This window comes from Panthera leo, chromosome A1, assembly GCF_018350215.1.
Source record: "Panthera leo isolate Ple1 chromosome A1, P.leo_Ple1_pat1.1, whole genome shotgun sequence".
Classification (NCBI taxonomy): domain Eukaryota; kingdom Metazoa; phylum Chordata; class Mammalia; order Carnivora; family Felidae; genus Panthera; species Panthera leo.
The window spans coordinates 141984240-142000330 of NC_056679.1; the positions used below are offsets into that span (position 1 = coordinate 141984240).

At 34.8% G+C, this 16091-nt stretch overlaps 1 protein-coding gene across 9 annotated transcripts in view; it reads right to left on the bottom strand.

Moving 5' to 3' along the window:
• The window catches only part of AP3B1 (adaptor related protein complex 3 subunit beta 1), a 261344-nt gene that overhangs the window by 132754 nt on the left and 112499 nt on the right, over positions 1-16091 (bottom strand). For all 9 annotated transcript variants that reach the window (XM_042941819.1, XM_042941809.1, XM_042941836.1 and 6 more), the window contains 5 exons: positions 9699-9854; positions 5702-5799; positions 4522-4576; positions 4362-4433; positions 1140-1202 (listed from right to left, as the gene is read on the bottom strand). In XM_042941819.1, the coding sequence (XP_042797753.1) occupies positions 1140-1202; positions 4362-4433; positions 4522-4576; positions 5702-5799; positions 9699-9854 (444 nt within the window). The remainder of the gene's footprint in view (positions 1-1139; positions 1203-4361; positions 4434-4521; positions 4577-5701; positions 5800-9698; positions 9855-16091) is intronic.

The following is a 16091-nucleotide window of genomic DNA, read 5'->3' on the forward strand; positions in this document are numbered from 1 at the left end:
TAAGAAAAGGGCAAACACAAACATTGAGACAAAAAATTAAAAACTTAAAAAAAAAAGCAAATCTCTAAAAATGAGGTAAAAATCAAACCCAAACAATGTTCTATAGCTATAGATTACTGAATAAGAACTTGAGATACTATATTTTCTGGCATATATAAACGTAAGATGACTGAATAGCCATAACATCCTAATTTTATAAGTCATCCTCCTAGGAAAACACACAGCATGAAAGTACAGTAATCCAGTTCTGAAATTATAAATCCTAGACATGCTATAATATTCTACTACTTCTGCTGAAAGTATAAGATCACACAGTTAAGAAAATACAATGCCTATTTAGCTAAAAGGAAATTTAAAATGGGTATACAGGAGGATTATAGCAACAAAGTAAATTAAATCCATAAAAGTTGGGAGTTGGCAAAAACTGATTTGTGTGTAGCATGTGGCACATTTTTACTAAGAAAACTGCTGATGAAATATAAAAACCCATAACACTAAGATTAGGTTTTCTATTGCTGTCATCTACCAACTAAGTGTCCAGCCCTGACCATTCCAACATGAAGGCTATATTCACGAGGTAAGTTTTGAATAACACTCTTCTAAGGGTGTATAGCTGAGAGGCACCTCATCCAAAAGCATTAATGGCTTAAATAAATACAACAAAAGAAAACACTGATAAAAACATCATGACAGGAGAAATTTTAGACCAAAAGTACATAAAGCTAAGAGGACACTGTCTAAAAGAGTATATAGGTCAATGAAACAGGACAAGCAGTTAAGAAGTGAAGCTATTTTCATGAATGCAGAGTATAGACTGATACTGATGACAGCACAGAGAGATGGAATCCTTACCAATAACATAATTTCAAAAAAAACCCAAACAAACAAACCACAGTTATAAACCAGTCTTTTAAATTCAATGAAAGCATGAAGGGGATTACTATTCTATGTCCCTTAAATTTTGAATTTGTAGTTAATGTTTATTCTTGAAAATTTATAAATTTTAGTTCTCAAACTTGTCCCAAATCACTATTTTATTTAACACAATTATCTACTTCTAAACTGAGAATGATGTATATTTGACTGTAAACTGAACAAATATTTTGTAAGTTATTTTATAATTAGCATTATATACAAACCTGAAATTCTCGGAGAAGAGTTGATATGTTGGCTTCATTTGCCAAATTTGTTAAAATTTCAAGCTAGGGTAGAGAAAAGAGTACCATTTTAAAACATAAATAAAAAGGATTAATTTAATAAGGACTAGGCATTTAATACAAAGGTCACTTATTTTTTTAACAAAAGTCACACTGTTACAAGTATTCTGAGGCATAATGCCCTTCAGATGAATTTTTGTCTTCCTACATCTCCAAAGAGAAGACAGATAATTATATAATGCTTAAAAATAATTAGGAAAAAAGAGAATCCTACATCTTCCCTGTTTGTCCCAACTTTACAATTTATATTTAATTAAAAACGATTTTTTTTGTTTAGTTTTGAGATTGAGACAGTGTGAGCGGGTGAGGGGTAGAGATAGAGAGGGAGACACAGCATCTGAAGCAGGCTGCAAGCTATGAGCTGCTAGCACAGAGACTGATGTGCTTGAATTCACAGACTATGAGATCATGACCTAAGCCAAAGTCGGATGCTTAACCAACTGAGCCACCCAGGCACCCCTATATCTAATTAACCTAAACAATTTGAGGTGGCTGGGCTTTTTCCCCTCTTTGTTAATAAAGCTAGAAAACAACTTGTCTTCCATGTAATACCTCTGTTTTTCCAGATACTAATTAATTCTCTTGATTTGTTCTCATTCATTCTACCATCCTAAATACTTGGGACATTTTAATTCTCTCTTCTGGATTTACAGTTATAAGAAATATGCAATTACAAGTGCTTCTCCAATAGACTCACTAAGAAAGTTCCAGTTTTTACTCATAAAAAATATTCAAAAAATCTGAAGGAAAGCATGAAAAAGGAAAAAAGGAACAGAACAGATAGCATAAACAGAAAATAAACCACAAGATGTATATATGTATGTAGCTACATGGTCATATCATGCTCCATATACATGGTCATACCAATAATTACATTTAAAATAAATGGTCTAAGCGCACCTGGGTGGCTCAGTCAATTTAGCGTCTGACTCTGGATCTCGGCTCAGGCCATAATCCCATGATTCATGAGTTCAAGTCTCATGTTGGACTCTGTACTGATGGAGCAGAGCCTGCTTGGGATTCTTTCTCTTTCTCTTTCTCTTTCTCTCTCTCTCTCTTTCTCTCTCTGCCCCTCCCTTACTCATACTTGCATGCTCTCTCTCTCAAAATAAATAAATCAACTTTAAAAAAAAAAACAAAAAAAAACACGGTGCCTGAGTGGTTCAGTTCGTTAAGCAACCAACTTCAGTAAAGGTCATGATCTCAAGTTTGTAGGTTCAAGCCCCACGCCGGGCTCTGTGCTGACAGCTCAGAGCCTGGAACCCATTTCTGATTCTGTGTGTGTGTGTGTGTGTGTGTGTGTGTGTGTGTGTGTGTCTCCCTCCTGCCCCCCTCTGGCTTGTGCTCTGTCTCTCAAAAATAAACAATAAATAAATAAATAAATACATAAATAAATAAATAGTCTAAACATTCCAATTAAAAGGGTTGGACTGTAGAAGTTCTTTATATTTTTTGAGTCCTAGTCATTTCTCAGATACAGGTACTGGGAATTTTTTTTCCCAGATTATGGCTTGACTTTATTTTGATGAAAACATTTTAATTTTTTAAAAACAATCTCAAACATATAGAAAAAGTAATAAGAACTATTTTAGTTTGAATCATTTGAGAGTTACCAATCTGATACCACATCATCCCCAAAGACTTCTGTGTATGTTCCTTACAAACAAGGACATTGTCCTACAGAACACAATAGAATCAAGAAAGTAACACTGACACATGCAATCATATTCCCATTTAAGTTTTACAAATTATCTCAATCCTATAACATAAATGGATCCAGTTCAATACCACACATTGAATTCAGATGTATCTTTAGTCTCCTTCAGCCAGAAACTTTTTCAGTCTTTCTTTTGACCTTTATAACCTTGACATTTTCGATGATGAGAAACCAATTATTTTCTACAATATCCTTCCATTTGTCTTTTTAATGTTTATTTATTTGGTGGGGGGGGGGGGGAGAAAGTGGAGGAGGGGCAGAGAGAAAGGGGGACAGAGAATTCTAAGCAGGCTCCATGCTGTCAACACACAAACCAACATGAGGCTTGATCTCATGAACCGCGAGATCATGACCTGAGTTGAAATCAAGAGCAGGACCCTTAACCAACTGAGTCACCCAAGCACTCCTAAAATATCCTTCAATTTGGATGTGTATTAGATTTTTGTATAATTAAACCCAGTTTCCATGTGCATACCCAATCATTCCAACATTTGCTGAGAAGTCCATCCTTCCCGCACTGGTTTGTAATGTGTTCTCTATTACATAGTACGTTTTCATACACATTGATCTGTTTCCACACTTTCTATTCCATCCCACTTATTTCTCTGTCTAAATATCACATTGTTTTAATTTTTTTTTTTTTACATTTATTTATTTTTGAGACAGAGAGAGACAGAGCATGAACGGGGGAGGGTCAGAGAGAGGGAGACACAGCATCTGAAACAGGCTCCAGGCTCTGAGTTGTCAGCACAGAGCCCGACACGGGGCTCGAACTCATGGACCGCGAGATCATGACCTGAGCCGAAGTCGGACGCTTAACCGACTGAGCCACCCAGGCGCCCCAATATCACATTGTTTTAATTATCATAGCTTTATATCCCTAACTACACTCTGTTCTGCAGTTATTATGCCCTGAACACAACACTCTTTCATAATCTCTGTGTTAGCATAAACTGTTCTTCTGTCCTACTCCCAACCCCACAAATTCCCAATCAATCTACCAACCAAAATAAAAAAATTCACAAAAATATTATTCTTTTAAGATCCTCTTAAACATCAGCTTTTCTACAAGTATTTTCTAAATCCTAGAGAATTAACCCCATCTTTCTTGTTCTACACAGTACTCAATTCAAATCTATATAATATCATGAAAACACACTAGGGCTGAAATTATCTATTTACATGACTGTCTCCTTCAGTATACTATGAGTTATTCAAGGTGCAGGTAGCATGTATAAAGTCTGTACTATTAGGATGCAGCACAGAAAGTGGATATAATAATACAGTTGAGAAAGCATAAAGAAAATCCCTAAGTGTGTCTGTGTTTTTTAAGAAGCAGGTCTCCATTTTGCAGATACTAGAAGCTACAGCAATATCTTCAAAGTAAACGTGTACTAAGGACACCTGAAAAATAAGCACATGCATACCTTCAGTGTCTTGATCATAGTTGGATCAGTTGACCTAACATAGAAACTCTTCAGATAAGGTTCAAACATACCCTAGATTATAAAAAATACATATATAAATACATTTATGATACTAATGCATTCATTTCTCTCTTGAATTATGTGTTCACAATGTACGTACCTTTCTTTGAATTGACATAGTTGCTATATTCTGTAGGACAATATACTGCACCTCCCTAGAAATTAAAGGAGAATTTTTACTGGATATATTTTCCAATTACGTATCTTTATGTAAACAGTATATTAAAGAAAAAAAAACAGCAATAAGGTTCATATTGCATTCAACTTGAATATAATATTAAAAAGTTTTTAGTAAATTTTAGATACTTTTAAATATCTTCTTTTTAAACGTAAATTATAAATTTACCTATAAATTTATTATAGGTAATAAATTTACCTATAAATTATTAATAAATTGGATTTGATTCATCATTAGAAAATTAAAAACCAATTTTATAATCCTGTAACTCCTAAGATGTAAAGCCAATACTGTAGCTGCTCTGAACACATGCAAGGAAAGTATTCTTAGGGCTAAGGGAATAAACATAACCACAGTATTAACAAAAACTCTTGGTAAGATGCTCACTGTGTCACTCAATTATGAATTATGACTAGAGTGAAAAGATAGAGTAAAAAAAAAAAAAAAAGTCATGTTCTTTTATGTCCAAATAGCTAAGACATGAAGGTAGAAATGAATCTGGTATAAAGCTTCATGTGAAAGATGCATTCCAGATCCTCTGATAACCTTTGAGCTGGCTGTAGAAAATAAAATTATTGAACTGATAAAAAGGAAAAGAAGAGAAAAGAACAGGAACACAAAGGACCTCACTAAGGAATGGCAAAAGTCAGCCCAGGGCTAAATAGTTATGGTGCTGAAGTCACGTTAAAGACAAAAATAAATATGCATCTTCCCCCCGCCCAACTCTATTAGTAGAGGTAAGCACTCACTGAAAAAAAATTTTAAATTTAACTAATTATTAACAATATATTCAGGGTAAGGTAAATAGCTGAAACAATGTTATAATTCTTAATACACAGTAAACAAAACAAATGATAAAAATCTGATATTAAACTTTGCCAAAACATTTTCAATCTCTTTGGGCTTGAGGTTAAAAACATTTTATATTTATCTCTAACCTAGAGATAAATTATGTAAAGGCTTTAATCATGATCCCTTAAGTATGAAATCTTATTGATATAATACAAAACCATGTAATAAATGTCTGAAAGACAGATGACATTTATTCAAACATTACCTTTGAAGGAATACAAAAGAAATAACATATAAAATCACGTCCTACCTATTGCTACGAAGTAAACGCACTAGTGATTTAGAAATAATGCCAACTTCAGATTTTGGTGATATGTGCCAATACAGCTGAGCAACTGCCATAACCACCTAAAAGATAAAGTATGAAAACAAGAGCTATGAACATGGGAGAGCATGCTACAGTTTCAGAGTACATTTGCTACAGTCTCAGAGTACATTTCTACAAATTGTTTCTTTAACTCCAGCAAAATTCATGTGAAGTAAGATGGATATGTTGCTACCCTTTGAAGCAGGCTGAAGAATGTTCTCCCAAGAATTCATGTCTACCCTCAGAATATGACCTTACCTGGAGATAAAATCTTTGCAGATATTATTAAGATAATGATGGAGATGAGATCACAGTGGATTAGGGTATGCCCTAAATCCAGTGAGTGTCCTTAGTAGAGACATAAAAGGACAGACACAGAGAAGGCAGTGTGAACATTGGAGGAAGAGATTGAAGGGAAGAATCTGTAAGCCAGGGAATGCAGAACTGTTAGCATCCACTATACACCAGCAAAAAGCAGTTTCTCTCTTAGAGCCTCCAGAAGGAACCAACCCTTTGATATCCTACTAAAAAGTGAGAAAATAAAGTTCCGTTGTTTTAATTCACCTGGTTTGTGGTAATTTGTTATGACAGCTCTAGGAAACTAATACAGAGGAGAGAACAGAAAAGAAAATAGATGTTATGAGAAAACAGATGTTAAATGAACTACCCAAAGTCGGCTTGGCAATACAAAGCAAAGCTTGATACAACACTCCAAATCCCCTATTCTTCTTAATACTGCTGCTTCTGCTCTGAAATTGGGAATATTTTAAAAGTGGTAAGCATGCCTTTCCAAATGAAGCCCAGATACTTTAGGACAAAACTAACAATCTGAACATTTAAAAAAATCAGTATGTGGAAGTTATAATTAAACGAATTCTATTAAAACAATTCCTCTAAAACAGCATTTGAAATGATCTTCTTTTTCTCTAAAATGCAGAAACTTAAAAATAGTCTTTGCTTCAAAGCCATTATAAAGGTGATAAAATATAAGAGTACAATGTTTCCCCTACATGACTCTACACTTAGATCTAGACATCAAAAGTCCAAACTGGAAAGTTATCCAGCTTTACTTGTGACAAATGCAGAAATAGTTACATCATCTTGCCTTTAGCTCAGAAAATATATCACTACTACTTTACTTCTGCTTAGTCTATAAAGTAGTAACAAATACATAGCAGGGATTTTACATATGTTTAAAGAGTATACAATACCTGAGGATGCTTGAGATAATTTCCTTCTAAAATTAAGAAATATGTTTTAAAAATACAGTTCTCAGAGTCCTAAATGCACTGTTGTTTGGCACTTTGTTGTACTTTTTTTTGTAAGACTGATTTATAGCTTTCAGATATTGGGAATTTGAGGAGTTTAAGGATATTTTATTTCTTCAGTTATGATCCACAAATACACTCTAGTTACAGAACAAACTCTCCAGAATTTAAAATCTAATAAAATAAAATCTCAATTCATGACTGTTTTAATCTAAAGTAGGTGATAGTCATTTAAAAAAATATTAAAGCAGGGGCGCCTGGGTGGCTCAGTCGATTAAACATCCGACTTTGGCTCAGGTCATGATCTCACGATTCCTGAGTTCGAGCCCTTTACTGGGCTCTGTGCTATCAGCCCAGACCCCACTCCAGATCCTATGTCCACCTCTCTCTGCCTCTCCCCCACTCATGCTTTCTCTCTCTCAAAAATAAATAAATATTTTTAAAATATTAAAGCATACAGCTGGCTAATAAGTATTAGTACATAACAGAAAAGCTGAAGCTTTCTTTTCACGTATTTTACAGAAAATAATTAAGTCGTCTTCTGTTAAAAATAGTAAGCCAAATGCTACTGGAAAGAAGATAAACTGTACTTTCTATATGGGTCAAGGCTTTTAAGATTCTAGATGCCACTTAGCATGTCATCTCCTCTCATATGTTAATTAGGGCACTCCCTCAAGCCCTCAAGGGCTACATACTCTTAGTCTCCCCCAGTATTTACAAATCTAACAGTTTAAAGTTTCTTCTATAACCAGAATTTGAAATTTGTAGTCTGATTTGTAAAAGCTCTGTAAGACGGAAGCTCCCATATCTCCAAAGTCCAAAATAAGTGAAACATACAAATTGGATAGGCCTTCTACAGTTACATGATGTACATTCGTGATAAAAGTATATCTTATAAGCCCTTTTCTATTCCTAACTACCGATACCACTATCACCTTATCTAGACCGTTAGAACAGCCTCCCAACACTGTTTCCAGTGCCCCGTGCCTGCAATTCAACCTACACAGCACTGACCAAATAAGTTTCCTGAAAAAAAAATTCTCAAAGTCGCTCCTTTAACTGAGAACAGGGCTAAAATAAAGAAATCTGTTCGCAATCCTTCAAGCCAGGCTTTACATGTATTTGGCAGCATCAAATATGCAGGACACCAAAACATACTGGGACAAAAAGGGAACTGTGTCCATTTGGTACACAATCAAGTAAGCAGGGAATCAAAACATATTGGGACAAGAAATACAAGCTACTTCTATTTGTTTCACCATTCAAGAACATTTTTGATCAGTAAGTATTTGGATCATAAAATCAATTCCCAAGGCAAAGTTAAACAGTGAGTCAATTATGAAGAAGGGTTTTAGGTGGTAAGTTACAGCTACTTAAATACAAGCTGGCCAAGCTGGGCTCAGTGAAACAGAATCATATTTTACAACATTAGTAAAATAATATTTTTTATTACTGTGTATGGTTATTTAATAGTGATATAGAAATTAAATTGAGGTATAAGAAAAAAACTTCTGCTGATTACTAGGATACATATACAAAACTCTAAGCTCTAAATTCACAAGCATCAGAAAACTTAAAGTAATTCAAGTACAGTTCCACATTTTCTAAGTTTTTACTAGTTAAACAGTAATTAATTAAGAACACTTTTAATTAAAAAATATTAAGAAAATGTTTTACTTGTCTCCATCTAACGTTTAGATATAACTTCCAGTTGACAGGTAAAACAGGGGTACAGAAGAAAAAAATTAAATAGCACTATAAAGAAGCAAAGAGAAAACCCAGAAGAGTATTCTGCAAGACTTGAGAGGTTTAAAAACAATAACAACCAGGTGCAAGAGATACTGGTTTAGATTATCTATTTATAAAAGATAATTTAAGATAACTTGGCATTAAATGAGATGAAATTTTACTGAAATAGAGAGGACTGACTAGGGAAAAAAAGATTAAAAAGTACTATATACAGTATGATTTTTATCTTAGTTTAAAAAATACGTATGTGTAGATATACACACATGTGAATATACGTATATTTATGCAGAAAAAGGATCTGGAGGAAAATGCATCAAGATATTATACAGTGATTTCTGAATGACTGGAATATGATATTTTAAGTTTTTTAAATTTCTGCTAGTCCCTACTTCCTAATTTTTTATTGTGTACATGTATTGTTTTGAAATATAAAGTATATTTAAAATAAGAAGACGTAAAACAAAATAAAACAAGCTCAGGACTCAAATGAAGATGATTTTTAATTGTTAGTCAACCCTACCAACTAAAATTTATTATGTATGTGGTGTTATGCTAAGAGCTTTTTTCTATGTTAGCCTCTTAAAAATTCTTACAAGGTTCATATGAATATTATGGACTGATACCAGATTAAGTGCTCTGAACTACAACTAAGTAACAGAAATATGCAGTCTTCCAATCCACTGAGAAACATCTTAGGAAAAGCCAATTAACAAAACCACAAAAAAGTAAATGAAGTCCAGTAGGTATATAACTACCAAGCCAAGTAATCTAATAAAAGCCTGATTTTTGATGTATAAACAAATAAACAAACAAATGATCCAGTAGCACACTAAAAAATAAAGACTTGTTTACTGAACTTACATACTTTTAACCACTGTTAAAAAAAAAAACAAAACCCATGATTTTTGTAAGGTTTAACATACCGCTGCATTCCTACTCTGAAGTAAAGGCTTTGTATTCCGAATTAAAAGTCTATGGTCTGGATCCATAGTATATGACTTCTTCCTTTTGTCAGTCTTTTCCTTCTGGTCATCATCAGAGTCATAGAAATTCTTTTCATCGTCTTCTAAACCGTCTTCCTATAAGAAACAAATAAAAGAAAACTTTCTTTTTACCATCTACTCTAGTATTTTACTGAAGAATATTACTGTTAAAGAGATTTGAAAATACTATGCTACCTGTATAAAAGAAAGGCCTTGCTTTTTATAACAATGTAACTGTCTTTTAGTGCTATAGATAATACTTCTTTTATATTACATAGTAAACCTCTGAAAATATTAAATCCTCACAGATATATCTATAGCTGACCAAAGGCAAAACTTGAACATGAGACTCTAACAAAGCCTATAAGACGAGACTACCTAAAACCTGAAAACTATTTCCATGCATTATCAGTCAGTGTGTAAATGGATCAAAGGGTCAGAATAAAGAGAAGTGTTTCAACTGCAGCACACATAAAAGAAATCGCAATAAAACTTGACAGGTTAAAAACGAGTGATTAAGTAACAAGTCTCTGTGTTGTCAAGAAAAACTCTGTTTGGTACCTATATATATCCAGGGGTTGATTCTATATTTTTGACTTGTACTTTTAACTTGAATGCGTATCTCTGCCAATAAAATCTGCCTAGAGGCATTTAGTCTTTTTTTTTTTTTATTTTTTTTTATTTTTTAATATATGAAATTTACTGTCAAATTGGTTTCCATACAACACCCAGTGCTCATCCCAAAAGGTGCCCTCCTCAATACCCATCACCCACCCTGCCCTCCCTCCCACCCCCCATCAACCCTCAGTTTGTTCTCAGTTTTTAACAGTCTCTTATGCTTTGGCTCTCTCCCACTCTAACCTCTTTTTTTTTTTTTTTTTTTTTTTTTTTCCTTCCCCTCCCCCATGGGTTTCTGTTATGTTTCTCAGGATCCACATAAGAGTGAAACCATATAGTATCTGTCTTTCTCTGTATGGCTTATTTCACTTAGCATCACACTCTCCAGTTCCATCCATGTTGCTACAAAAGGCCATATTTCATTTTTTCTCATTGCCACGTAGTATTCCATTGTGTATATAAACCACAATTTCTTTATCCATTCATCAGTTGATGGACATTTAGGCTCTTTCCATAATTTGGCTATTGTTGAGAGTGTAGAGGCATTTAGTCTTAAAAACAAACAAAAAGCATACAAAGACAATAATATCCACCTCGATCTAATCCAACGATTGTTTACAGGTAATTTCTGTTATCAAGTACTACCTGAAACACACTTTCTACTGTTGAAAAGATGGGAGTAGATGTACTTTTCCCTATTCCTCTCACTATGTACAACTAGAAACGGGAGATGTTACATATGAAACAAACTTAAGCAGGGAAAGGGAGAGAGAAGAAAGACTAGATATGAACCCCATGACCCAAAGAATGAAACAACAGTAAGTTCCTTGGATTTTCATTTTTAGTCATATATCAAAGCAGCTGAGCGCTAGAGAAGCTGATAACCCAAAAACGCCAAGCACAGATGAAACAAACCCTCCAAAAGCCTACTGTCTGTAGCCAAAGGACCAAGAAAAAGAAAATCTAGCACGACAAAATTTTTCAGAAAATAACTGCTCTCGTACAGCTACTGATAGAGGGAAAAAAAAAACTAAGGCCTCATTCCCACCCCTACTGGCAAAGGGTGATGTGGGAGCTTCCCCAGCTGTAATGAGATGCCTCAATCAACCCACTGGGGTGATGTCAGAAAAGGCCTCCACAGCCCAAGACTTTAATCTCCACCAGGAGATAACAAGGCATCCCCACGGTGTCAATAAAGACAAAGCAGGTTACTTGCATATCTAAGTCCTCCCATCAAGAACAAAGTGACCTCAACCCTCCCTATTGAGCTAGTGTAAGAAAATACTGAGGACACTCAAGACTTGTAGCACCACCACCCAGTGGTAACAAGGACACTATCCCAGGAACCATGGGGAACAACGAGGCATTTCTATCCCTCCCCGCTTGAGAGCAATCAGGAGAGAATTAGTAAGCAGCCAGAAATCCCCCATTTACCCACAGTAACAGCGAGTGCAACCTCCCCGAGGTATCAATGGAGGCTGAGTGGGGAACCTGGACTGCTACCATGATTAGCAGTAAGAAGGCAGCATGCACTCCACCTTTCTTTAATGAAATAGTATCAAACAAACCCAGCTAAAACAGAAGATCTGAATAAGATCCAGAATCTCATGATATTCAAAATGTCCAGGTTTCAATAAAAATTATTCATCATTCCAAGAACCAGGAAGATCTCAAACTGGATGAAAAAAGATAACCAGTAGAAGCCAACACTAAAATGATAGGAATATTAGAATGATCTGATTAAAATTCTAAAGCAGCCATCATAAAAATGCTTTAATGAGCAACGAGGAACATTCCTGAAACAAATGAAAAAACAGAAAGTCTTAGCAAAGAGTTAAAATCTGAAGAAACAGAATATATAAAGATCTCACGGTTAGTGAAATCAAGCCCCATGTCGGGCTTTGTGCTGACAGTGTGGAGCCTGCTTGGGATTCTCTCTCTCTCCCTCTGTAAAAATAAATAAATAAACTTTAAAAAAGAAAAACACAAGAATCAAAATTAAACAATGACTACAATCAAAAGCAGTATTAAGGGAAAAAAGGAACCATCAGTGAACTCAAACATAATGAAATAGAAACGGCCCAATCTGAACAACAGCGAAAAAACAGACTGAGGACAAAGAAAAAAACAAAAACAAAACTTAAAAACAGAACTTTGGGGACCTAGGGAACTATAACAAAATAACACCTCTTGTCATCTGAATCTTGGAAACAGAAGAAAAAGCGTGGGGCTGAAAAAGTACTCTGAGAAACAATGGCTGTCTGCTTTGGATTCTGTGTCTCCCTCTCTCTCTGCCCCTCCTCCGCACACTGTCTCTGTCTCTCTCAAAGATAAATAAACTTAAAAAAGAAAGAAAGAAAGAAAGAAAGAAAGAAAGAAAGAAAGAAAGAAAGGAAGGAAGAAAGAAAGAAAGGAAGAAAGAAAGAAAGAAAGAAAGAAAGAAAGAAAGAAAGAAAGAAAGAAAGGCTGAAAAAGTACTCTAAGAAATAATGGCTGGAAAATTCCTACATTTGGCAAAAGAAATAAAACTACATATTGAATAAGGTCAGTAAACCTTAAGTAAGGCGGACATAAATCCATAACAAGACATATTAAGTCAAACTTCTGAAAACTAAAGACAAAGAGAAAAAAATCTGGAAAGCAGTAATATAGAAATGACACTGGAGAGGATGAGGTAATGAATCAGAGTGATTAGTGATAAGGATGAAAATGTCAGATAGGTTTAATAACTACTCAGAGGCTGAAATCAACAGGATGCACTGAGTGAATGTGAAGGAAGAAATAGAAACACTTAATGAGGATGCCCCAAATTCCTAGCTGGGATAACCAAGCAGATCATGATGCTACCAGGTAAGCTAACCTTGTCCAGGAGGGAAACAGTTTCTCTCTTTTTCAAGGCTGCTTGCTATATAAACATCCTTAAAATATAGTCCAAAATAAACCTACCAATGCTTTTTACTCAGATGAGCTGTAAAAATGAGGAAAACCCATGAAGGACCCATGAAGGAACCATTTCTTTTGTTCATGACTAACCTGCTTCTATTCTTCCAAGTGAATGTTCTTTCTGTAAATTCACAAATTCCCCGCGGCAAAAAAAAACATATAATTTTTGTGATCTCTAATCATTTTTACTTTAACATGGCAGAACAGTTTTTAAAAGTTATAGAGTTAAGTAAAGAGTTCCTAAACTTGACACCAAAAGCACAGTCCATAACAGAGAACATTTGGATCTCATCAAAATTAAAAACTCTTGCTCCATGAAAAACCCTCTAAAGAAGAATAAAAAAATTCTAGACCGGCAGAAAGTATCTGCAACCACATATATGACAAAGGACTAGTATCCAGAATATAAAGACAACTCCCAAAACTCAACAGTAAGACAAAAACACAAAAAAACCCCACAATGAATTCAATTTAAAAAGGGGCAAAAGGTATTGTTATGGACTGAACTGTACTTCTCACCCTCCAAATTCACATGTCAAAGACCTCATTCTGGAAGTGACTATACATTAAACTAGGACCTTTAAAGGAGTAATTAAGTGTAACTGAGACCATCTGGGTGAGACCCTAATCCAATAGGACTGGTATCCTTATAAGAAGACACCAATGGTGGCACAGAGAAAAAACAAATGTGAGTACATAGTAACAAGACAGCCATCTGCAAGCCAAAGAGAGATGCCTCAGGAGAAACCAAACTTGCCAACACCTTGATCTTTAACTTCCAGCCTCCTAGAAGAACTATGAGAATGTGAGAAATAAATGGATTCATCAAGTCACCCAGTCTGGTATTTTGTTATGTCAGATCTAGCAAACTAATACAGACATCAACAAAGAACTCTTTGGAAACAAAAGGAGTTTTTTTTTAAATACCCACCTTCAAAAGTAAACTAGAAATTATAACATTATCTGTACTTCCCTAATGATAAGCAATGCTGAGCATCTTTTCATGTGTCTGTTAACCATCTGGATGTCTTCTTTGGAAAAGTGTCTATTCGTGTCTTCTGCCCGTTACTTAACTGAGTTTGCAGGTATGTCGTTTGCAAATATCTTCTCCCATTCCATAGACTGCCTTTTAGTTTTGCTGACTGTTTACTTCACTATTTGAATGCACAATTCAAAATAAACTACTTCAAGTTGACCCTTGAACAACATGGGGTTTAATGACCCACACACAGTTGAAAATCTGAGTATAATTTTTGACTCCCAAAACATGTAACTACCAATAGCCTACTGTTAATTGAAGCCTTATTGATAACATAAACAATCAATTAACATATACTTTGTATATGTATTACATACTGTATTCTTACAATAAAGTTAACTATATAAAAGAAAATGTTAAGAAAATCATAAGAGAAAATACACATACAGGACTGAATGAACTACAGTTACTGAAAAATACCTATGTATAATTGACCTGCATGGTTCAACCTGTGTTGTTTGAGAGTCAATTTTACTTCTCTCCCAGTCCTTTAAAAGAGAGGAAAATAAAAAAAAAGAGAGGACTGTAATTGAAGTAAGTAATCTTTTTTTTAATTTGCATTTATTTTATGCAGAATTTACTCCTGGCACCTAAGTTTTTGTTTCTTCAGTTTCTTCTGGGATGTCTTTTTCTTCTGCACAACCTCCTCTTCTGGTGTAGAAACAATCTGATCTTTTATAGTAAATATCATGTCAATGTGGAAGGGACAGCTCATGTATGGGTTAATCTGACCATGAGGCCTATAAGTTCTATGTTGCCTCTTGGGGACTTTGTTCACCTGGATGTGTTCAATGACCAGAGAATCTATACCTAAACCCTTAAGCTCAGCAATACTCTCTGCATTTTTAAGCATGTGCAGTAAAAATTATAGCACTCTTTTTAAGCCAGCGACCCTGTGTCCAGCCCCACTATTTTTGGTCTGGGCACACCTACCAACTCCATCATCGTAGTGATGGAATGGCACACATTGCTTCTGTGAAGTGATATTTTTCAGATATTTGGTGGCTTTTGGGATATGCATACCCTTGATGACCTGGGTAGTTTCATGTGTGTTCTTAAAGTGAACATGAAGACTTACTTGAATCTCTTGATCTGCATGACTTTGTAGGGTTTTCTGGGTAAAGTGAAAAGTGAATGATTTTCAGCAATCACCTCAGGCCACTTATAGAAAGAGGTGATACACTCTTAAATCAAGGCCAGACTTGAATGACTATTCCTTTATGGAGCTCCAAGCCAAACCAGTTCTGTTAAGTGCATTAGTAAACTAATATAATGATACACAAATAATCATGTCCTCTAAGCATAAGCACTCACCTACCATCTTTAGTCAACTTTAATCAAACGTTCAAGCTCTACTTGAAATTGATATATGATGAAAATGCTGTATTAACACCCTCTAGCTACCAAAATCCTCATGCACATAAAAAGCTGCTTTCACTAAGTATTTACTCATTTCATGTCTCCTTCATTATTAATTAACACAGTTTATTAAAGTTCAATTATATTATTTTAATAAAAGACATATTTGCATCGCTTAATTGATAAATGAAGGGCTGATGTTTTTATGAGGTTAATGAACAAGACAGGGCTTCCACACAGAATGGGAACCAATCTCTAATAATTTATATCTGCATCTGTGCTGCTGCTGGCTATATTTTCACAGGTTTTCAATCCATCAGAAGAGACATTAGCCCTAACAGAATGGAAGCTAGGTGCATACAACCGAAATGGGT